The sequence below is a fragment of the Haliotis asinina genome, chromosome 8, assembly GCF_037392515.1.
Source record: "Haliotis asinina isolate JCU_RB_2024 chromosome 8, JCU_Hal_asi_v2, whole genome shotgun sequence".
Classification (NCBI taxonomy): domain Eukaryota; kingdom Metazoa; phylum Mollusca; class Gastropoda; order Lepetellida; family Haliotidae; genus Haliotis; species Haliotis asinina.
The window spans coordinates 24,140,889-24,166,840 of record NC_090287.1 but is presented as its reverse complement, the minus strand read 5'-3'; the positions used below and the strand labels follow the sequence as shown (position 1 = coordinate 24,166,840).

The 25,952-nt window shown below is 39.4% G+C and overlaps 1 protein-coding gene across 1 annotated transcript in view; it reads left to right on the top strand.

Moving 5' to 3' along the window:
- The first annotated feature begins 1,029 nt into the window (after positions 1-1,029).
- The window catches only part of LOC137295159 (endoplasmic reticulum membrane-associated RNA degradation protein-like), a 98,909-nt gene continuing 73,986 nt past the window's right edge, over positions 1,030-25,952 (top strand). Inside the window, exons 1-17 of the mRNA XM_067826481.1 lie at positions 1,030-1,192; positions 1,695-1,846; positions 2,482-2,583; positions 3,997-4,086; positions 4,811-4,908; positions 6,869-7,005; positions 7,442-7,556; positions 11,189-11,291; positions 11,837-11,866; positions 12,263-12,331; positions 12,704-12,877; positions 13,393-13,473; positions 15,829-15,899; positions 17,632-17,769; positions 19,600-19,696; positions 23,591-23,793; positions 25,513-25,626. Coding sequence (XP_067682582.1) covers positions 1,030-1,192; positions 1,695-1,846; positions 2,482-2,583; positions 3,997-4,086; positions 4,811-4,908; positions 6,869-7,005; positions 7,442-7,556; positions 11,189-11,291; positions 11,837-11,866; positions 12,263-12,331; positions 12,704-12,877; positions 13,393-13,473; positions 15,829-15,899; positions 17,632-17,769; positions 19,600-19,696; positions 23,591-23,793; positions 25,513-25,626 — 1,937 coding nt within the window. The remainder of the gene's footprint in view (positions 1,193-1,694; positions 1,847-2,481; positions 2,584-3,996; positions 4,087-4,810; positions 4,909-6,868; positions 7,006-7,441; positions 7,557-11,188; positions 11,292-11,836; positions 11,867-12,262; positions 12,332-12,703; positions 12,878-13,392; positions 13,474-15,828; positions 15,900-17,631; positions 17,770-19,599; positions 19,697-23,590; positions 23,794-25,512; positions 25,627-25,952) is intronic.

The following is a 25,952-nucleotide window of genomic DNA, read 5'->3' as shown; positions in this document are numbered from 1 at the left end:
GGCTCAGAAAAATCCATAACTTGATAAAATGTGTATTTGTAGATTAGCTGATTTACTACAAAATCATCTTTATTGGTGAATATCGCGTGTAGTAACGGACATAGAACACCGGGTTCCAAACCAGACTGAGAATATGAATAATCTACATGTGAAGAATAGAAATAGCTTAATAACATAAATAATCTAGACCATGCGGTTCGGTATTGGAATGGGATTCATTTATCACGAGAGGCATCGGTCTGATCCAGAATAGACCTGCGCTTATCCATGCGCGCCATTTCCTCCCTTACAGACATATGTACAGATAAATGTGAGCTTCATAATTCATCAGCTTTGACTTGATTAAGAAAACATTTTAAGGCAGTGAGTGAATGATTTTACGCCTGTTTGAACACCTTTCCAGCACTGTAACATGAGGAAACACTGACAATGATCTTCGGGCAAATGAAAAGAGGAATCGAAAAGTCGTCCTTGGAATTATGGGGATATCTGCTCAGACACTTCCTAGTAGGACCGCTCACGTATCAATATACACTGAGATCTGTCTCATGTTCTGAGTAGACTGAAACTTGACTGTGTTTGAGGAACGCAGTTGAGAAACTAAAAAAATCCAACTCAGTCACAATTTGAGTAAAAGTTTATGTTTTGAGAAACTGAAGCTTTACATTGAGTGAGGTCTCATGTTTTGTGTTATGTGGTAATAGAAGGATAAGACGTGGAGCTGAAAAGTAAAAAGTAAAAAAAAAAAAACAAAAACACCCAAAAAAACAAAAGCAATAAACAAACAAACAAACAAACAAACCCAAATCTTCAGACGAAAAAAATGAGATACTGATTTTGCCGGAGGATTCGTCGGTCTTAAAGTTATATTTTACGAACGCGTCTTTCAGTGACCGTAATCTCAGAAGGGAGATTACTCTAATTTGTGGCGTCCCCACGATTGCACCAACAATGCTGGTATTTCAGCAGTCGAATTACTTTGAGTGTACAGCGTGTAAACGTTGATGCCCACTATGATCGTACGTGAGAATGTCAACCCTTAAAGCCTTGATATCTCTGCCGTGTCCCCCTTCAGCTCTGTCCCCAGGGGTGCGGCACTTGTTGTGTGGGGGTGAGGCAGGCATCTCAGGAAGCCCTGAGTCTGTGAAGGCGGGTGTTTTAAATTGGGATCATTTGGACAAGATACTGCCAGGTGAGTATGTCTACTGTTGCACAGTGGATTAGACTGGCTGTGACAATGTATACTCAGGGTATGTCACTGATATATCAAGAAAGTTTGACTCAGCTAAGTTACTTCGAGATGCCGCCTCAGTGTATCATGCCTGTGTCACGCTTGTTTTTACATTTTAATTTTTTTACGCTTGAACAATCGTTTGATTCATTTTTGCATTTGACAGCATGAGGGAACTTCACATTCATGGTATAACTGTCTTTACAATAAAAAGGTTTGTGTACTACAAACCACAGCATAGGAGGGTCCAGAGGGGTGGTGTAGGGTGCCCTCCCAAGTTGTACTGATGTTTTGAAACTTGCCAGAGGAAACCTAGAGGTCCTTACCTGCAATGTAGAATGAATAATGTGTGATGTCATAACAGATTACTTTAGCTTTATGTAGTGACATTAAACATAGCAGGTGTTCTTAACTTCTACTGAGTTGTATATATATCATGGACCAATGCATATGTCTTCTTCAGAGTGGGTGAGTGACACAAGCCAGTACTTTCATGAAGCTGCCTCTAGATTGGCACCTGTGTTCCTGCAGTGTGAGGAGCTGCTGTGTGGTATGACCAGCAGGGAGTTTGAACAGAGCTATGACCATCAACTTCAATGGACTGGAAATTCACAGGTATGCTGGGTTAAATTATCAATTACAAGTGTCTCTTGCAGGATTTACAAAATTTGAAAGACTGCTCAAGAGTATAGTATACCAAATTCTGCATGAAGTAAGAACAACTGATAACAGTACGTCTTTATAGTAAGTACAAATCTCAAGGCAGTAACATGCACAATGGTAGAAAACCTCAGATAACATGTATTATAATGTAATGTCCGCATTTATGTAATCTGTAATTTGTAACGGTTTCTAAAACAATGTGTTTTGGTGTTTGTCTTGAACACATTGTGTGCAGTTGATATCTTGATGTTTTCTGGGAAGTTGTTCCATGTAATGGTTGCTGCTGTCAGAAAGCAACAATATCTAATGGACTTAATATTAAAATTTGAATAAGATGTCGTGAATTTGACCTGATTGTCATCTCATTACCTTCCGTATATTTATGGTTTTGACCTAACTGTTAGACATCTTGACCTTGGTTATTTTTGGACATTTGAATATGTGCAACAACATTTTATCCCTAACATGCATGAGCACCTGGGATCCCTCCATTCAAACCATGGTTCAACCCGCAACTCTGAACTGGCATGACGTGACCAAAACATACTGTTGAAATATGTCAACCTCATTATATGACTGCATTCCAGCTCTTCCTCAAGTGCTTCCAGTTCCTCAGCCAAGGCAGTGAAAGTGACCGTCTGCTTGCTCTGCTTATGATGTCATCGGCATTAGAGAGAGCACTAGGAGATGTAGGTGGTCTGACAGTCTGATTATCTGATACCGAACTATTATGTGAACACACACACATCAGCTTGGATTATGTAGATAATAACAGTTAGAGTTTGAAACTCGTGTTTGTTTTGAAATGATATTTCATGTGTCAGCATTGTATCTATGGTTTAGCATGTCTCACAGTCTTGAAACCACATTATTTTCCTTCCTCTCAACCCTTTCTGCATTGCAAAATCTCTAGATGAAGCAAGTCTAGAAATCCTCATGTTGTGAATCTCTGATCTAATTGTTTCCTTTTCAATTTAACTGGAGCTATTTGCTTGTATCAGAATTATATATATATTCTAGACTAAGCTTTAGTGTATGTTTGAGTAGTGGTCATAACATTCCTGATTCCTTTGATGAAATTTTAGCCATGCACATACAGGTCTGACATGGGCAATTTGTCCACATGACCACAGCTGTTCAACCGATCAGCAAGCTGATGAGGTTAGGAGTGATATAGGGGATGGCTTCATACCCTACTACATACTCCCCTGTCAACAGAAGACATGGCAGCATGTTAGGGTACAGAGGTTAATTGGGTTCTGATTATATATGAATATGGTCAGCTCCATGTTGATGGTAGTGTAATGGCAAAAGCAAATTAATCCTATGGACTTCGAAACACTGACTACCTGATCCAAGGACAAATGTCTTGTCCACATGACCAAAGAGATGAACCATATGAATAAACTATCAAGGAGAGTTTAATGGGATTTGAGGTAGGTATGTCGCCTGTAGAATGACTCACAGAATAACTCCATGCTCAAGGTGACAACCCTTTGCTGCCCAAACCACATGTATTATCTTACTTCACACATAAATGTTATTTTCTGATTAGTTGACATTCTAGGGCCGTATTAGAAAAGAGGTTAAGTAGGAAGATATGACAGGAGTAACCTCTGTGGGAAGAGAATGATTGGCTGAGTGCTTCTTAGTTATTTTCAATATACCCCGCTTATAAGCGAGTAACATTTCTGTGTACCCGACTGGGTATGCCAAACTCATTTGGTATGATGTATGGAAATTACCAATGATTTGTGAATGCAAATTGATGGAAGGGAGATAATGAGTGTTTTTCTTGTTTGCAAAATCTCGATATGGCTACAAAAAAGTTTTGTGCCCATACAACAATTCAAAAGAAACTTTGAGATGTTTGGTAAGATTAATATGTTGTTCACTGGTCACATGGAGGGTTGATGTACCCTCCATGTTTTTTTTATGTCCAAGGGTACATCATCCCATGTTCCCTTTCCGACCAGTGATCAACTTATAATCAAAATCCCTTGATACAAAGGCATGTATCATGGCCTTGTGTGCACTAATGCATCCTGGACCTGTGAAAGTATGGTTGAACAATGTAACAACAGTCCTTCTGTTTGTTCAAGGTGTTCCTGCTGAAGGGCCACCAATGTCCATCAATGCTGAAGGATCTCCTTGTGACTCCCGAACTGCAGGATGAATTTGGGAAAACTGTTGTGAGTTAGCTCATTGGATTATTGAGAAAACACCACAGGCTGACTCCTTTCACACTTGTTTTTGGAGGTTATCACCATTCACCATTATTAGTAAAGTGGTACAGAAAGATTTATTTATTTCGGATGTGATCCATATATTCCGGAGGGGGCAAGGGAGGTAACTCCAAAAGTGGGGGAACTGCAGTTTTGCCATGTGTTTCAGCAAAGTCTGATCACGTCTTTTACATGTGAGGAGCAGTGGGGTGGTTAAAGCTCTTATTCATCACACCAGAAATCTGGGTTTGATTACCCACATGGGTACAATGTGGGAAGCATATTTGTGGTGTTCCCGGGATAATATTTCTGGAATATTGCTAAAAGTGGCATAAAAATAATTCATTCAATATTGCCACATGTATAGATTTATGGGACCTGAGTCTTGGGTGTTTAATGGCCTGTTTTGTCAATATGCAGAAAATGGACCAGCTTCATTTATGTAATGCTGTTCAACTGATTATGTTGAACTGTGTGTCTGGACTTTCAGTCCTGCAGTATTGAAATGGATACTTTGAAGTATCATTTTCTAGGACTCAATTGAGATTCCAAGGGTTAAAATAAAAGAGCTGATATTAATCTCCGTCCATATAGTGAAATGTTGCATGACATTTTATCACAGTGCCAGAAAATAGCTTTCATGATTTTGAGATAGTTCTGTATCTTTGACATATGAATAATCTACACCCAGATTCAAGTTCTGAGGGTGGTGATAGGACCACCAATCTCTCTCAACATCAGGAATGTGGCATGGCATGGATTCCCAGCCCCGGGGGAGATTCAGGACAGGTGGGAGCCTTGCCTATACAGCAACACAGTCTTTTTAACATCCTGTGAACCTTCTACATACACATCTGTCATTTTGTTCTCCTGCCATGATATTGCTGGAATATTGCTAAAACCGACATAAACCTGACTCACTCACTCACATAATGTTCTACTCTTCTATATGTATATCTGTCATAATGTCCCACCCTTCTATATGTATATCTGTCATAATGTCCCACCCTTCTATATGTATATCTGTCATAATGTCCCACCCTTCTATATGTATATCTGTCATGTCCCACCCTTCTATATGTATATGTCATAATGTCCCACCCTTCTATATGTATATCTGTCATAATGTCCCACCCTTCTATATGTATATCTGTCATAATGTTCTACTCTTCTATATGTATATCTGTCATAATGTCCCACCCTTCTTTATGTATATCTGTCATAATGTTCTACTCTTCTATATGTATATCTGTCATAATGTTCTACTCTTCTATATGTATATCTGTCATAATGTCCCACCCTTCTATATGTATATATGTCATAATGTCCCACCCGTCTATATGTATATCTGTCATAATGTCCCACCCTTCTATATGTATATATGTCATAATGTCCCACCCTTCTATATGTATATCTGTCATAATGTCCCACCCTTCTATATGTATATCTGTCATAATGTCCCACTCTTCTATATGTATATCTGTCATAATGTCCCACCCTTCTATATGTATATCTGTCATAATGTCCCACCCTTCTATATGTATATCTGTCATAATGTCCCACCCTTCTATATGTATATCTGTCATAATGTCCCACCCTTCTATATGTATATCTGTCATAATGTCCCATCCTTCTATATGTATATCTGTCATAATGTCCCACCCTTCTATATGTATATCTGTCATAATGTCCCACTCTTCTATATGTATATCTGTCATAATGTCCCACCCTTCTATATGTATATATGTCATAATGTCCCACCCTTCTATATGTATATCTGTCATAATGTCCCACCCTTCTATATGTATATATGTCATAATGTCCCATCCTTCTATATGTATATCTGTCATAATGTCCCACCCTTCTATATGTATATCTGTCATAATGTCCCATCCTTCTATATGTATATCTGTCATAATGTCCCACCCTTCTATATGTATATCTGTCATAATGTCCCATCCTTCTATATGTATATCTGTCATAATGTCCCATCCTTCTATATGTATATCTGTCATAATGTCCCACCCTTCTATATGTATATCTGTCATAATGTCCCACCCTTCTATATGTATATCTGTCATAATGTCCCACCCTTCTATATGTATATCTGTCATAATGTCCCACCCTTCTATATGTATATCTGTCATAATGTCCCATCCTTCTATATGTATATCTGTCATAATGTCCCACCCTTCTATATGTATATCTGTCATAATGTCCCACTCTTCTATATGTATATCTGTCATAATGTCCCACCCTTCTATATGTATATCTGTCATAATGTCCCACCCTTCTATATGTATATATGTCATAATGTTCCACCTCCCTATGTACATATTTATCATAATCCCCTACCCTTGTTCTTACAGATCTGTTGTAGTATCGAGATGATTCTAAAAATAGATCTTACATACGTTGTATCCCACCCTGCATGTATGTTGTAATGTCCTGCCCTTGTACAAACAGGTCTGTCATAGTGTCCCCTTTTTATGTACAGATCTGTCGTTTTGTCCCATAAGGTCGATGGTGTCTCATGAAGTGGAGTTATATCAACAACCTTAATCGCTTTGCACACTGAGGTGACATTTGAGTGAACATGTATAAGAGACAACAACATATATATGTACATTAACCTTTACAAACCTTAGAGACACTATATTATATATAACACATATCAGATACAAATACTGACATACCTACCCCACAGAGGTCATTTTCCAGGGACTGGTGTAGCAGGTTTTTGTTGCAGGTTGTGCTGGTTTCTCCTTCTCCTTGTCCCAAGTCTTGGAGAGTGTCTACAACAGAACGGGGTGGATCCTCTCAACATCATCCACAGGTCACCTGTCACAGTCAACCAAGACCAGCTTTTGGCTGGTTCTCTCCCAGGTGAGAGAGTGAGTGAGTGAGTGAGTGGTTGGGTGGAAGGGTGAGTGAGTGAGTGAGAGTGAGAGTGAGTCGAATGAGTGAGTGAGTGAGTGAGTGAGTGCTTTATGCTGTTTTTAGCAATATTCCAATAATATCATGACGGGGGACACCAGAAATAGGTTTCACACATTGTACCCATGTGGTCCAGACCTCCATCAGAGTCAACCAGGACCAGTTTCTCCCCAGCCCTGTTAATGCCCAGACCCCTAATCAGTCTCATCCATGTAATACCTGGACCACCACTACCACATTCAAACATGTCCATATTTCAGAAATTTTGAGTGTTACTGTTGGGTGTGCAAATTCAGAAGATATTGGATTATGTATCCTTGTTTAGATGAATGTTTAACTGCTGAGTAACATTTGTCACACATCGTTTATCATGTCAATATTTCAGCTCTCAGCCCTGATGACCTCATCTCCATTGAGCAGTTATTCATCAGCACAGACTTTGTCCAGCAACAGTTTGTTCCCGTATGGCACAGATCACTGGACCTCTACAGGGAGGGCAGGTATGAACATATAGACATATCTGTGTAACAAATACATGCAGAGCTATCATAAAGTCCCACCCCTCGACACTCAGATCTGTCATAATGTCCCACCCTTCGACATTCAGATCTGTCATAATGTCCCACCCTTCGACATTCAGATATATCACAATGTCCCACCCTTCAACATTCAGATCTGTCATAATGTCCCACCCTTTGACATTCAGATCTGTCATAATGTCCCACCCTTCGACATTCAGATCTGTCATAATGTACCATCCTTCAACATTCAGATCTGTCATAATGTCCCACTCTTCGACATTCAGATCTGTCATAATGTCCCACTCTTCGACATTCAGATCTGTCATAATGTCCCACCCTTCTACATTCAGATCTATCATAATGTCCCACCCTTCTACATTCAGATATATCATAATGTCCCACCCTTCGACATTCAGATCTGTCATAATGTCCCACCCTTCGATATACAGATCTATCATAATGTCCCTCCCTTTGACCTACAGATCTATCGTAATGTCCCACCCTTTGACCTACAGATCTATCGTAATGTCCCTCCCTTTGACATTCAGATGTATCATAATGTCCCTCCCTTTGACCTACAGATCTATCGTAATGTCCCACCCTTTGACCTACAGATCTATCGTAATGTCCCACCCTTTGACCTACAGATCTATCGTAATGTCCCACCCTTACGATGGGACATTCAGATGTATCATAATGTCCCACCCTTTGACCTACAGATCTATCGTAATGTCCCTCCCTTTGACCTACAGATCTATCGTAATGTCCCACCCTTATGATGGGACATTCAGATGTATCATAATGTCCCACCCTTTGACCTACAGATCTATCGTAATGTCCCTCCCTTTGACCTACAGATCTATCGTAATGTCCCACCCTTACGATGGGACATTCAGATGTATCATAATGTCCCTCCCTTTGACCTACAGATCTATCGTAATGTCCCACCCTTTGACCTACAGATCTATCGTAATGTCCCACCCTTACGATGGGACATTCAGATGTATCATAATGTCCCTCCCTTTGACCTACAGATCTATCGTAATGTCCCTCCCTTTGACCTACAGATCTATCGTAATGTCCCTCCCTTTGACCTACAGATCTATCGTAATGTCCCACCCTTACGATGGGACATTCAGATGTATCGTAATGTCCCACCCTTTGACCTACAGATCTATCGTAATGTCCCACCCTTACGATGGGACATTCAGATGTATCATAATGTCCCTCCCTTTGACCTACAGATCTATCGTAATGTCCCTCCCTTTGACCTACAGATCTATCGTAATGTCCCTCCCTTTGACCTACAGATCTATCGTAATGTCCCACCCTTATGATGGGACATTCAGATGTATCGTAATGTCCCACCCTTTGACCTACAGATCTATCATAATGTCCCACCCTTACGATGGGACATTCAGATGTATCATAATGTCCCTCCCTTTGACCTACAGATCTATCGTAATGTCCCACCCTTTGACCTACAGATCTATCGTAATGTCCCTCCCTTTGACCTACAGATCTATCGTAATGTCCCTCCCTTTGACCTACAGATCTATCGTAATGTCCCACCCTTATGATGGGACATTCAGATGTATCATAATGTCCCACCCTTTGACCTACAGATCTATCGTAATGTCCCACCCTTACGATGGGACATTCAGATGTATCATAATGTCCCACCCTTTGACCTACAGATCTATCGTAATGTCCCTCCCTTTGACCTACAGATCTATCGTAATGTCCCACCCTTATGATGGGACATTCAGATGTATCGTAATGTCCCACCCTTTGACCTACAGATCTATCATAATGTCCCACCCTTACGATGGGACATTCAGATGTATCATAATGTCCCTCCCTTTGACCTACAGATCTATCGTAATGTCCCACCCTTACGATGGGACATTCAGATGTATCATAATGTCCCACCCTTTGACCTACAGATCTATCATAATGTCCCACCCTTACGATGGGACATTCAGATGTATCATAATGTCCCTCCCTTTGACCTACAGATCTATCGTAATGTCCCACCCTTTGACCTACAGATCTATCGTAATGTCCCACCCTTACGATGGGACATTCAGATGTATCATAATGTCCCACCCTTTGACCTACAGATCTATCGTAATGTCCCACCCTTACGATGGGACATTCAGATGTATCATAATGTCCCACCCTTTGACCTACAGATCTATCATAATGTCCCACCCTTATGATGGGACATTCAGATGTATCATAATGTCCCACCCTTTGACCTACAGATCTATCGTAATGTCCCACCCTTTGACCTACAGATCTATCGTAATGTCCCACCCTTTGACCTACAGATCTATCGTAATGTCCCACCCTTACGATGGGACATTCAGATGTATCATAATGTCCCACCCTTTGACCTACAGATCTATCGTAATGTCCCACCCTTACGATGGGACATTCAGATGTATCATAATGTCCCACCCTTTGACCTACAGATCTATCATAATGTCCCACCCTTATGATGGGACATTCAGATGTATCGTAATGTCCCACCCTTTGACCTACAGATCTATCGTAATGTCCCACCCTTATGATGGGACATTCAGATGTATCATAATGTCCCACCCTTTGACCTACAGATCTATCGTAATGTCCCTCCCTTTGACCTACAGATCTATCGTAATGTCCCACCCTTATGATGGGACATTCAGATGTATCATAATGTCCCTCCCTTTGACCTACAGATCTATCGTAATGTCCCTCCCTTTGACCTACAGATCTATCGTAATGTCCCACCCTTTGACCTACAGATCTATCGTAATGTCCCACCCTTTGACCTACAGATCTATCGTAATGTCCCTCCCTTTGACCTACAGATCTATCGTAATGTCCCTCCCTTTGACCTACAGATCTATCGTAATGTCCCACCCTTTGACCTACAGATCTATCGTAATGTCCCTCCCTTTGACCTACAGATCTATCGTAATGTCCCTCCCTTTGACCTACAGATCTATCGTAATGTCCCTCCCTTTGACCTACAGATCTATCGTAATGTCCCTCCCTTTGACCTACAGATCTATCGTAATGTCCCTCCCTTTGACCTACAGATCTATCGTAATGTCCCTTCCTTTGACCTACAGATCTATCATACTGTACCACTCTTCAACATTCAGGTTCTACATATAGATTGCTTATGTCGGAACACACTGGTAACACCCAGATGGATATATAACTAATATTTTCATTTTGTTCTACTCTTATGCTCTATATTTTAATTTGAATTTTAAATACGTGTAACAAACTATGTAACAAAACTGAAACATGTGGTCACATTTAGTTCATTATGACTGTAGTTTACTGACTGCAACCTAAAACAACGCATCCATTCACTCACTGATTAAGAGACTTTTTGTCAACAGGGACACCATGTAATGATCTAGCCATGTGTTAATCATTCATAATTTCTTGAGTTTTGGGACAGGTCAGTCAGTATTGTTTTGAGCAACTGTCAGGATCTTAGCAATGTGGATGCTCCAGTGTTTGCACACCAGTGATTGGCAGTTTGATCAATGATCTACTCGAGCTCATTAGTGTGCATTTGCAACCAGCATTTTTGCACCTGTCTCCAGGTATGGACCATGCCTTGTGCTGCTCCTGCCCCAGGTGGAACACAGTCTCAGGAGAGTGTTTGCTGCTGTTAATGGCTGCCCAGATAGGGTACTGACTGCAGAGGTAAACCTCATAACCTTTTTTTAGGCTTTTACATATATCTATATATGTTCTGACAGTTTTCTGGGTTGTTGAAGGTTGATATGGTGGAAATGAATGAAGATGACTTGGCATTGACAATTACGAATGATTATTTTATGTTTATCTTTTTCATTGGTAAATGTTCCTGGAAAATTTTTATCTTCCACTAGAGGGCAGGGTGGTCCAGTCATCTGTGGCATTGCCAGTCCAAGTTGTATTCGTTTATCCTAGATTCTTGCTGGTCTTAGGGTTGAGTCCTAGTTTCTGCCAGATTACAGTATTTATATCTGTTTTTTTAGGACCTATGAGATTGGTAAACATGTACAACCAGCTTTATGTCAAAGTAACATGATGTGACAGAAATACTGTACCTTTTGGGTAAAACCAGTTCAAACCAATAACTAATGATATGTTTCTTGCTTTCTGGGCTTCTATTGAACAAGGTAATAGCCTATAGGGGAGATAACTCATCTTAAACACCACTCAACTTTGTATGCTCTCAGTTTACCATGTTTTTTTATTGACAGGCCACTACTCTGTATACAACCTTTGATGAGGTAAGTCTGTATTGAGTCTGCTCTTGCTTTAACTTGAAGAAACTGGTAGTTGTTTTGCATCTCCCAGCATTACTGAATAATCAAGAAGAAAATATATTCCTGTAATTTGATTGGAATATTTTGAAGTATTCATTTTGCTGCCAAAAGTAAACGAAAAGGAAATCTTTTGCAAGATCGTCTAGGGCAGCTTTTTGTCAGTCCCATCACCGGGAGTCATGGTGAACACAATCAAGTACTAATCTGTATTTACTTTGTGTGTATTCTGCTTCAAAATTTGATGCAACTCCAATGCAGATATATGCAGATTTTTATGCTGTGAGTCCAATATTCCAAGTGTTTTCCTGATCACTGTTCATCAGCATCTTACTGTTCTCACAAATGCTGTTCCTTATATAGATATTGGACAAGCACCTCCCATCCCATGCTGAAAATGGATTACTAAACGTCATAGGGGAAAACAGCATGGTGAGTAAGCAGATGGACACAGCTGTGATTGCTGAAAGTGCACCTTAGGTCAAAATGAGGTATGGATTAAATGTAATAAACTGATGGTCAGAAATCCATAAAATAAGGATCTATAATTGGTTTCAGCAAAGCATGCTTGTTGTAAGAGATGACACCTGATTAGTGATCAGCCTTTCTAACTTGTTTGTAATTGTACTTGCATAGATTGATATTCATGGTGTTGATCACTGGTTTGTCTGGTCCATTTGACAGGAATGTTGCTAGATGTGGCATTAAACCACAAACTAATGTATGAGTCAATCGAAGGATCTTCAGTTTAATGCAGATCTTCTGAGTGATGTAGTATATATACGCACTCTTGTATCTCTACAGGATCTGTTGTTTGATCTTCTGGTCTACCCTGATGGTCCAAGAGTGCGAGACAGACTCAGTCATGGGGAGATAACTCTTGACATCTTACCTCAAGCACTGGCTGATGCTGTGATTCATCTGACTGTACACTTGTCAGCTCTCTTTGTGCCACATGAGAAAAACGATCTATGTGAGGTAGGAAAATAGTTTGACATGTTGGTTACTGTAGTACCATAGAATTAAAACTGAAAAAGTCCAAGTGAAAAGTGATATTCTGCTTTCTAATATTGTACCTACTTCAAACTATTTGAAAGTATATACATGTGAAGATCTGGGTTAGAATTGATTTCCAACAATGCTTGTCATGAAAAAGTGACTAATGAGATTTGGCAGTTAGGCTCGCTGACCTGGTTGACACATATCATAGTGTGGATCAATGTTCATATCACTGATCACTGGATTGTCTGGTCCAGATGTGATTGTTTACAGAGCAAAAAAAAAAGCTAAACTTGGTTTTAAACAACAAGCAAGAAAACAAGCGTAGACATATTTACAAATTCACATGTGCAGGTAAACATTGCTATAACTGTATACTTATCTTGTATCAGAGATGTGCATGTTTGTCTATATGTGTCTGTATTTGTGATTTATAGTTTATTGGTACCACTGTGGTCTAAGGTGTTGGTTCTAATTTGAACTTCCTATTCCAGACCCCCCATATAGCCAGAATGCAGAGAAGAGTCTCCCACTATCAGTCTCTATTCCATCCAATACCTGTGGCTAAAACAAAGGTAGGTTGCCTGCCTGTTACCATTCTACATCAAGTTCAGTACACAAAGACACAACCTCAGCTGCTATAGTCTTTGTAGATTTCTAGGGGAAGGGAGGGTGTATTTTTTACCCCCTTGCAGCAGGGGATTATGTCACCTAAGTGGCAATGCTCGTTTGTTTTTTACTGAGTTTGATTCTCTGATAGGTCCAATATGGTGGCTCATGCAGTGCTTTTACTCTGCAGTAACCTATTCTTGTCGAAAGAGGTGATGAACAGGATCGGATCAGGCTAGCTGACTTATTTGACACATGTCATTGTACCCCAGTTGTGTAGATCGATGTTCATGCTGCTGACCAGGGTTTGTTAGGTCCAAATTCGATTATTTACAGACTGTCATCATATAGCTGGAATATTGCTGAGGTGATGAACATGATCGGATCAGGATTGCTGACTTATTTGACACATGTCATTGTACCCCAGTTGTGTAGATCGATGCTCATGCTGCTGACCAGGGTTTGTTACGTCCAAATTCGATTATTTACAGACTGTCATCATATAGCTGGAATATTGCTGAGGTGATGAACATGATCGGATCAGGATTGCTGACTTATTTGACACATGTCATTGTACCCCAGTTGTGTAGATCGATGCTCATGCTGCTGACCAGGGTTTGTTACGTCCAAATTTGGTTATTTACAGACTGTCATCATATAGCTGGAATATTGCTGAGGTGATGAACATGATCGGATCAGGATTGCTGACTTATTTGACACATGTCATTGTACCCCAGTTGTGTAGATCGATGCTCATGCTGCTGACCAGGGTTTGTTACGTCCAAATTCGATTATTTACAGACTGTCATCATATAGCTGGAATATTGCTGAGGTGATGAACATGATCGGATCAGGATTGCTGACTTATTTGACACATGTCATTGTACCCCAGTTGTGTAGATCGATGTTCATGCTGCTGACCAGGGTTTGTTACGTCCAAATTTGATTATTTACAGACTGTCATCATATAGCTGGAATATTGCTGAGGTGATGAACATGATCGGATCAGGATTGCTGACTTATTTGACACATGTCATTGTACCCCAGTTGTGTAGATCGATGATCATGCTGCTGACCAGGGTTTGTTACGTCCAAATTCGATTATTTACAGACTGTCATCATATAGCTGGAATATTGCTGAGGTGATGAACATGATCGGATCAGGATTGCTGACTTATTTGACACATGTCATTGTACCCCAGTTGTGTAGATCGATGCTCATGCTGCTGACCAGGGTTTGTTACGTCCAAATTCGATTATTTACAGACTGTCATCATATAGCTGGAATATTGCTGAGGTGATGAACATGATCGGATCAGGATTGCTGACTTATTTGACACATGTCATTGTACCCCAGTTGTGTAGATCGATGTTCATGCTGCTGACCAGGGTTTGTTACGTCCAAATTCGATTATTTACAGACTGTCATCATATAGCTGGAATATTGCTGAGGTGATGAACATGATCGGATCAGGATTGCTGACTTATTTGACACATGTCATTGTACCCCAGTTGTGTAGATCGATGCTCATGCTGCTGACCAGGGTTTGTTACGTCCAGATTCGATTATTTACAGACTGTCATCATATAGCTGGAATATTGCTGAGGTGATGAACATGATCGGATCAGGATTGCTGACTTATTTGACACATGTCATTGTACCCCAGTTGTGTAGATCGATGCTCATGCTGCTGACCAGGGTTTGTTACGTCCAGATTCGATTATTTACAGACTGTCATCATATAGCTGGAATATTGCTGAGTGCAGCGTTAAACAACAACCAACCAGCCAATGATAACTATGGTATGTTGTTGGTTATTTAAGGAAGCCTAGTTCAAACTCTATGATGGAAGTATGTAAATAACAGTGTGGATAATACCATCTGCTGAATAGGGCAGTAACCAACAGACTACACACACTCTCAACATCATTATCAGGTTCAAGCTGTAACATACTTTTTCCTAAATGGGGAACGATATTTTATTTTGAGGTTAAGATAAAATACATTTGCATTAACCATGCTAAAATGTAAATGTTTTGATAATGTACTGCATGAGAAGTTTTTTAATTTCATATATACTATTTATTTTATTTAATAGCGGAAAATTAGAAATGGATGTTATTAGCTAATTATTCAGTTTTTAATAAATTAAAAAGCGATACTGAATATTCTTTGTGAAAATTTGTTTCTGTTGCATTGATAAAAATATGGAAAATCGGCCAGTCAGATCACAGTAAAGATACCGGTATTTGCTTTGGGGCACTAAGCATATAGGCCTGCATCTTTGTGTGTAGTGATTCTGTGTTTTGCTGTTATCCAGGTGTTGGCTCTGGTGGCTCTCTCAGGTGTGATGGTCACCTGGATTCATCATTCCCCTCACCTGGAACCATGGTGAGCACAATTAACTACTTTACTTCAAGTTTCATGCATTCAAATGTAGAGTTATGCAGCTTTGTAAGGCCAGGATCTGCTTCTCGAGACCTGCTTCAGTATTACCTACGTATATTGTCATTAAATTCCTATCTTTCATTCTGATACAATGCCTCTGTGTGGAGATCTGAAGGAATTTCTACAGAAGGTTAGGTGAACTTTCGAGTCTTAGTCATTGGAGCTTCCAAGTTCCCTGTCTGAGCAAGTGAAACATTTACACAACAATATCATATCTGAGCTTAAACATCCTTACCTGAATTTTCATAATGAAAGCTGTGCCATGTTTTGTTGATATTTTCACCATGTCACATCTGAGCACAGTGGGGCAATGGGGTAGCCTAGTGGTTAAAGCATTTGCTCATCACACCAAAGACCCGGGTTCTATTCCCCACTTGGGTACAAGGTATGAAGCTCATGTCTGGTGTCTCCTGCCATGATATTGCTGGAATACGGCTAAAGGCAGTGTAAAACTAAACACACGCACAGTGGTTTCTGCATCCGAAAGTAGTACCATGAAAGTTGTCCTCAAGAAGATGCACAATATTCCAGTAACTGGTAGTTTTAAACTGAATTCGCTCACTGCTAGGGCTGCAATGATTCGACCAGACCTTGATTTGATTCAACTTTTTTTATTTATTATAGATTTGAGTCCATCATTTTAGGTTAGATTCTTCAGACAAGTAAAAACATCAGTTTTCATTCATCTCTCAGAGTAGGCATTTTTAGCATAAAATCCATCAACTTGGTGATGTCCTCTAACAACAGCTTTTAATCTAAGATCTCTGTTTCAATTGTCATCCGAATCATTGGTATTCCTTAAACTAAGGTGTCAGATTCAGTTGTCAATGAATTGAACCAACAATGCCATGCACTAATGGAACTAAACAGTTTCTATGAGAATGGATAACAACATTGAATTCAACTAAATGCTTTATCAAGACAAGCATCAAGAGTAGCTTATTATTTTTTTATGATGAACAGGGTGGTCTCAAAGTGTACCTCCAGCCATACTGGAAATTGAGAAAACTAATATATGAAATATGATGGACTCTGAAAATCAATCTTGTTAGATTTGAGCCAATGGTTTTTGTTTCGTTCTCAGAGCAGCAGGATTTCACAAGAATAACATTACACTTCAGTCATTGTGTGTTTTGAATGTTTAGCAATAGAATACTTTCTGTACACTGACATTTGATGAAGAGCCAGGTGCTGAAAACAAAGATTTTTCAAGGTGGTCTCCGTGTAGGCCAATTAACAACAGTTAATTAGGTGCATGTTTTGACTGGTAACTTGAAGATAATCTCTTTGCTGTCAAATGGCCAGTTCAGTTTTTGTGAAAAGTTCATTAACTTTTGAAGAGGTTTTGACCTTGTTGAAGAAGTATTAACGAGGTAAAAAGATTGAATGCCAAAACTGCTATGTCAGCAAAGAGCAAAATCAAGGTGGATGTCACAGATTGGTCGTCTAATTTCAGCTGTCAAGAAATCTTCAAAGTTTATCAGTATTGAAAAGAGAGATAACTATTTTACATTTCATCATATTACCCTTTATCAGAATTCATTTGGCCTGTGTTTATTTCAATAAATGAAGAATATTTTGAAGACACGTAATTTCAATGTTTCCTTAAAAAAAAAAAGCAATATAGACAACACAGTCTGGTGCCACAGAATAGTATTTGGATGAACTGTTGCAGGACAACTGATGATGGGGTGGATGTGTTTGTGAGAGACAATGTCCGATTGGCAGAGGTTCTGGCCAAAATCCAGCAGGTAGCAGAGGGTCTCAACCAGTCCAGTCTATCTGTGCACTTCCTTTCACATGACTTGATGAGGTGGGTATAACTTGAATGCTGGAGAGTGCATGTGATAGTCAACTAGTTTTACACCATGTCATTTACTGTTGTTACTGTTGCCTCACTGTTGTTACGTAAAGATTTAACCTTACAAAATGTATGTTTGTATGTCATCTCCATTATGTTATGACAAATTTAAATGCAAACTATATGATGTTAGTTAATTTTTTTATGAATCATATAGAAAGTTTTGTTCCAGAAACATTAGCTTCCATGGAAATACAGTTGTGAAATAGGCTGTTTCAATCAGGGATGGTTACATGTGCTTTTAAACCTGAGATTGACCAATCAGAATTCAGTGTTTTTCAAAACAATGTTACACATGCTGTCAGTCATCACATTAGTTTGTGGGGCAGTGGGGTAACCACTAAAGCATTGGCTTGCCATGCTGAAAGGCTGGCTTTGATTCAACACATGGGTACACATATGTGAAGTCCATTTCTGGTGTCCTCAGACACGATATTGTTGGAATATTTTTATGATTGATATTTTATCAGTGTGTCAGTGAGTAGAAGATCATTATTCATAATTTCAAAATTTACGTATATCCCAGTCTAAGTAAACTTAGTCTCAATGTATTTCGTTACACTCCACCACTGAGTCTAATAAAACCTAGTAGAAGGTTGCGTCAGGTAACCTTTGAGCAACCAGTGATGGTCCAATCAAATGCGAGACGGTTAAATAGATTTAACCAATCAGACAGCGGCTACTATTTAGGGATCGGAAGGACTTTCAAAATATTCAGGTCACCGACAGATCTCTCCACAAGCAAAAATCAGCATATAACACAGTTATTTGACCTGCAGTATATACGCTTTGGGGTTTCTGTTGACATGGTTACCATTAGCTGATATTTCTGCAAGATGACATCCTTGAATATTGTCAAAAACACTATTTTCAGCGACTGTTTACTCACCGTTGTCATGGCAGTATGTATGCCGTGTGCATCACCTGGAAGCGATCATACGCTAAATAGCATTTGGAATAGTTTGGGTATGAAACCTTTTCGAGATAAAAAGTTCAAAAGGTATATGTGAATGTTCACTTTCACCATTTGGTAAGCTGTGTTCTGATTGGTCAGTCTCAAAGGTTACCTGACGCGACCTCCCATAAGGTTTTGTTAGATTCGGTGGAGTGTAACGAAAAGTACTGAGGATCAGTTTACTTAGACTGACGTATATCCCTAACTATTTTTGTCCAGTATAGATAGGACATATAAATTAGTATTGCTTTTAGAAGTTTATAAGTCAATGTGGGAATGACAAGTATTTATGGATGATCAGTATCTTTATTGTACAATTACAACGTTTCAGTATAGATGCTTTGATCATTTTCAAGCATGAGGGAAAAGGTATAAGCATCTATACTGAAATGAATTGTACAATAAAGATATTAATCATCCATAAATACTTGTCATTTCTGTTGCTTACAACTGCTAGAATTCCTCGCAAAGAGTTAAAGGGGTCACCTTATCTGTATGGTGGCAGTTTTATAGATGTCTGTATATGGTATTCCTTGTGTCGGACAAGGTGAGGTTAACAAGGTAGCTTTACAGACATTGATATATAGTGGAAGCTGTCTAAACCGGCACTCATCGAGACTGAAGAAATAATCCAGTTTAGACAACATGCCAGATTGTAGAGCTGATGATATATGTTCAAGCCACAGACAAGGCTGAGATTTTATGCTGGTGTTGACACATTGCCAGATTGGACAGATGCCGCTTTTGTGTCAGCTTCCACTGTACAGTATTCTTGTACACTGGAGGAGGTAAGATTACTGAGTGTGTGATACTCTGGTATGTTCCAGCTGTTTGATGCCCTTCACAGATGTAGGAAGTCTTGTACGGCACATCCTCTGCTCCCCTATCTCCACAGTGTACCGGGGACAGACGGCCACCAACCAGGTATCACACATACAACCACACCTTCAGCAGCAGTGAGACTGAGCAGTCCTGGTGTAATGGAGGTCTGGAGAAGTTTGGTTCATCTGACTCTCACTATTAGTTTCTATGCTTGAGTCTACTCGAGTCATTCAGGATGGTGGGGAGGCCTGGTGGTTTGATTCCCCACATGGACACAATTTGTGAAGCCCATTTCTGGTGTCCTCCACCGTGAATTTGCTGAAACAATGCTGAAAGTGGCTGAAAACTAAAGTCACTCGCTCAGGCCCCCCTAAGTAATTGAAGGAATTACAGCAAATTTGAAGGAATTGCATCTCAAATGTAAACAAACGCAGCCCACTCGCGAAACAATTGCAGCGATATCGGTAGTTTAGCGGTAATAACAGAAACACATCGGCCCTATCGGAAGCAATGTCGGTAATACTGGAAACACGATCGGCCATCTTCGGAGATTTTTCGGTCGCGAGCGGAAACTCACGCAGCAAAACATGGCGTCGTTGGAAGAAGCACCCGTCTCGGTGAGATTTGTTTTTAGTTCCTACTATTACATTTTCATACTTATCCATCTTTGACCACCCGCGTTGAATGCATTTAGGTATGAGGTGTTGTCGGGGCAATAGCTTATGTTTTTAGGAAAAGATTGTCACTGCAGAAGAGTGTCACAAGTCATGCCCCTGGAGATTGTTTACATCTGAACATCGAAGTCGTGCCGATGATTACGAACATCATGAACGTGCGCCATGAAGAAGTTTATGAGCCATAATTTTTCTTGCTACGAAGTGCAATTGACAAATTTAAACACATTTTACAAAAAAAATGATGTTATATCTGGCGCACGTTCGTAATCATCGGCACGACTTCGATGTTCAGATGTAAACAAACTACAGGGGCATGACTTGTGACACTCTCCTAGAGTGACTATCTTTTCCTAAAAACATAAGCTTTTGCCCCGACAACACCTCATACCTAAACGCATTCAACACGGGTGGTCAAAGATGGATAAGTATAAAAATGTAATAGTAGAAACTAAAAACAAATCTCACCGAGACGGGCGCTTCTTCCAACGACGCCATGTTTTGCTGCGTGAGTTTCCGCTCGCGACCGAAAAATCTCCGAAGATGGCCGATCGTGTTTCCAGTATTACCGACATTGCTTCCGATAGGGCCGATGTATTTCTGTTATTACCGCTAAATTACCGATATCGCTGCAATTGTTTCGCGAGTGGGCTGCGTTTGTTTACATTTGAGATGCAATTCCTTCAAATTTGCTGTAATTCCTTCAATTACTTAGGGGGGCCTGTCGCTAGTTCTGGTCATTCGGGGTTGTGTCTAGTGGTTCAGTGGGACATTCCGCCTTCACACACAAGATTGGGTTCAATTCCTATAATGTTAACAATTTGTGAATGCAGTATTACTAAGGACTGAAAAAGCATTATGACCCAGTCATAAGCTGCAAATACATCCACTAGAGGCTTGTTGTTATGTGCTTCAAGCAGGCAACTTCACTTCATTAGTTGTTTATTACTTACCCACTGCAGAAGTACTGTAGAGTAGTATTTTTATATCAGTATTACAGTAGTGTAATACCACTAGACATATGATGTCATAATGGGTTACATTTGTGACGTCACAATGCCTCTGTCGCAGATGTATTGGACCTTGCTTGACTTGATACAAGAATCATCACACTGCAGGCAATTTTTATCAATTTATGTTTCTAAGTAATAAACAGAATACTAAACTTAATTCTGTGAAATACCATTGGTGGTGAACTCCTTTTGTGATAAAAGGTGCAGTTTGCACCCTACACATGTAGAGGTTGGTGTTTAGAGGCATAGGGACTTCTTTCTTTATTGAGGTTATCAGCCATTTTTAAAGAAAATACTACGGAATAATTCTGCTAACCCTTTTCAGACACTTTTTCGGTTTGAGCAGATTTACTTGAGTCCTGTTTGTTTTAATGTTTCCAATGATAGTAAAGACATTGCAGACATACACAGTAAGATGAAGGTCACCATGACATGAGTAAATATATGTTGACAATATGGGGAGCTGTGATAAGTGAACAAGGGGGTATCTTTGGATATAGATCTTCTTTATTACTAAATTGTGAAGATCAGAGTAGGAATTGGTCTTCAGAGACCTATGCTTGTTGTAAGAGGCGACTAATGGGATTAGGTGGTCAGGCTCATTAGCTTGGTTTGACATACGTCATCATATCCCAATTGGGCAGATCGATGCTCTTGCTGTTGATCTCTTGATTGTTGGTCCAGACTCAATTATTTCCACACATATAGCTGATGTATTACTGAGTGCGATGTTAATAACAAACCAACCAATCTTAATTACAATTTATGTGATGTTTTAGTATAGATGCTAACATTGGTATCAAGCAAGTTACAAGTATAACACCTGTACACCAAAACGTCACATGAGCTTCCCCTTTGTTTATCACAATACCATGCAAAGACATTGCAATGCATGTCATACTACACTTGCCCCAAATTGTGTATGTTTTCTCACATTTCCCTGAGCCTGTCTTTGATCTTTGAGACACTCCCAATTCCGCCTTAATCTTTTCAGCCCATCCCATTATGTATGAGTAGTCTCATCAGACCCTAACTCAGGGGCGTAGATCCCTACACTCAGTATCCCAGTGTATGCACATCGCCTCCTCATCCTGATGCAGACGAACAGCAGCTGGAGACTGTTGCCATGGGAATTAGTTTAAACCAACTGCAGGAACTGGTTGTTTGGATCTAAACATGGGAGAACAGAAGCAGAAATAAATGCAGTATTTTAGGAAAGAGAAGCATCCATATTCAGTAAAAATTACAGTCCGGATGAAAAATATTTCGATGATTAAGCAAAAATTTTGTAGAGACCAATACAGACGCTTAGAATCTGCTTTAAGTTGTGAGGTGCTCATTGCCTTACGGGGTGTTGATATTTTGGATAACTGTAAACAGGATACGCTCCATAAAATGTTTCCATGATTAGACAAGAATATTAGTAGAATGCAATACAGACACTTAGAATCTGCTTTAAGTTGTGAGGTTGCTCATTGCATTATGGGGTGTTGATATTCGTGACGACAGCAAACAGGATACGCTCCCATTATGCTGCCCCACTGTAGCACCCTGGTTGATGCAAACAGGATATATCGGAAGTGTGGTAACCGCAAATCTTGCCAATGTAAAACAAAAGCCTTGTTAGGTAGAGCTCATGCTAAAAACTGGCAAGGAGAGAGGGGTTTTGGCACAGGATGGTTTTTCATGAAAAAACACAGCTTTAGCTGTGAGAGGATCCACAGGAATTTGAGTGTTGTCACTTTTTTGTGAACTCTGGTTGTAAAAAAGTAATTGTTTGAATGTTTTACTGTTTTACAATTAATTGTTTATGCACATTATCTTACAAAAATGTTATTTGGTGCTTCTGAGCAGATATTTACTCAATGAATGATCAAAACTTCAGCTGTGGTATAAATAGGAAAATGTTGAGTGCGATACAAAAGAAATGATGTGCAAATGGGAAAATCACCATTATGTTTTTTCACTATGTTTTGGGGATGTATAATATATATTATATTGTATGCTTTTTCATCCATTATGTTTCATTAGACGTGTAAGTTTCTTTAAGCGGTATCTAAAAGCTGGTATGATGAAGAGAAGCACTTTTTATTGACAAACTTCTTTATTGCAGTGGATGTGATGTTTTGGTGTAGATACTGGCATCATAAAGACCATAATGTTTGTCAATACTTCCCAGCTACAATGCCACTCAAAGAAGTTATCCCCGAAAGTATTCATGGTCCCTAATTCTTATAATATCAATATATGGAATACAAGTCCCAAACAGCAATGTTTTGACCATCATAGAATCTTTCTTTGTTTGACAGAATTTTCAGGCCAGTCATGATGGTCAAGGAAAGTCTGAGGATATAAAGGAAAGTGAGATTGTTGGACTTGTTTCTAGGATAATCACAGAAACACATGAAGGGATGTCACAAATCAAGGTTGCTTTGGAAATGCGGCAAAAACAGTTCGTGCAGAAACAATTACGATCACGACAAAGAGACAACTTGAAAAGATTACTCGAAAGGTCAGTTACAATGTCTAGACATGATGCTTATGCTATTAACCACTAGTTTGCATTGAACTTATTTGCATTTTTACAGAAGGCAAAAATAGAACTTGAATACTCACAAGAGAGAATATTGAAGGAAAGTGAGAGATTATATGAACACTTTAAGCATTGCATATTTTGCTCTCAGTCAGCAAGGCTTTGCATTATCCATAGCTGAGACAGGAAAGGTGTGATATACTATTTGAAACACTTTTAGGCCCGATGACCCTTGTTACTTTAATCAAGATGGACAGACAAATGAACTTGTTATTATTTAAAAACAAATTGCTGTGAAGTTCCCTATTGTAAGATATTTACTTCATTTATCACACTGCTGGTTGTTATTCTCAGTATTGACACTAAATTACATGGCAATTGGCAGTCGTAACATCTGCTGCCATACTTAATGACGAGCGGTAATGTGTTCCCAATTATGTTCATTATTATCATACAACTATTACAAACAACTATCATGTGTTACAAGTTTTGAAAGTTATTGCTAAGTATCTCTACCTTCTTGAATAGTATATATGCTTCAGCCTTCTTACACTTGGCTAAAGTATTTAGATATTATTGTTCTTGAACAAACATATGTCTGATCCTGTATTTGCAAAGACAATGCAAGCAGGTAATTTCTTAGTTCTGCTTGAAGTTAATTCTTACAGGTCTACAGCAGAAGAACCATTCCTCATTCTGACCCATGTCCTCATCATCATGAAATGCTGCTGTTCCTCATCTGATGTTAATCCTTGTGACATCTCTCCAGTTGTCTGTACCTGCTCTTTGTCCTTTAGCTAGAGATTCACCTTCGGCTTAAACATTGTTGTTTGTTCTGTTTGTTTGCTTAGTTGCTATGACAATTGTCCATTAGACATATCAGAGGTTTTGGTCGGAGTAGGCTAAAAATCTGCTGACCGACTCTTTGACAAGGACAATGGTCAGTGTTAGGTGTCTCAAGGTCGTGTTGGGAGAATGAGATCAGCATTGATTCATCTTTAGGAAGTGTTTGTAATAGTTCACTGACCCATATACTGTTGTTTAATTGCTTATTGATTTGACAGATTAATATTTATTAAATTGCAAACACTTGATTATGTTTGTCAACAGAGGCATGTTTTGTTATAGCTTAACATCATGTATGGAGCAATTATGAAACTGTTTGAATTGTTTTGAAGAACAAAGATTTAGTCTCATCCCATTTCACAGTAGATACAGTGAACAGTGTATGTCCACATTGCTTACCCAATTTGTTCCTGACTGAAAACACTCAGGCTGTTTTAAATCTTACCCATTTTGTCCCTGTTTGAATTCAGTCCCTGTTTTCTAATAGCTTACAAGGGATGGTTGGGTACCCAAGTGTTTAATGTATTCGCTTGTGTTGCTGCAGAGCCAGGTTTGAGTCCCCACATGGGTATATTGTGTGAGGCCCATTTCTGGCTCTTCCCCCTCGTAATCATATTGCTGGAATATTGATAAAAGGGGCATAAAACCATACTCGCTTACTATAGCGTGCCAAGATTTGAGTGCAATCCAATTGAGTGCAATCCCTGTTGTCTCACAGCTTACCTACTTTTTCCTGATAGACTACAGTCCCTGTTGTTTAATAATTACCAACTTTCCTCGGGTCAGCCATCATCCTTCTTGATGATTACTGCCTATTAAGCTGCCTCACAATTAGGGTTTTTTATTATTCAGCTTACCAAGCCTTCATGTGATGGCCAATATTCTGTGCATCATGGCTGCCTGTCTGTTGGCTCATCTTGATCAACTCAACAACCTCAAGCAAACACAAATGAAGAAACTGCAAAAGTAAGAACTGATGTTGTTCAAGTTAAAAGAAAGTTTGATGGTTTTATTTTTTTTAACTATGGAGTCGAAAACTGACCAAACGTCCCATTTCACAAAGCTCTCATAAGCCTATGATCTCGTAACTTATAGCATTCCTACGTCCTATACTGTAGCATTTACTTGTAATAGTTGTAGCTCTATGAGGGCATTGTGAAATTGTGCCCTGGTTTTGAATTAACAAACGTCCATAATGTTGCGTCCTATTGTGACTCTATACTTCATTGCCTTACATAAGACATAGTGCTATGATAGGGATAGGGTACCTGGTAATCAGGCTCTGTAACTTG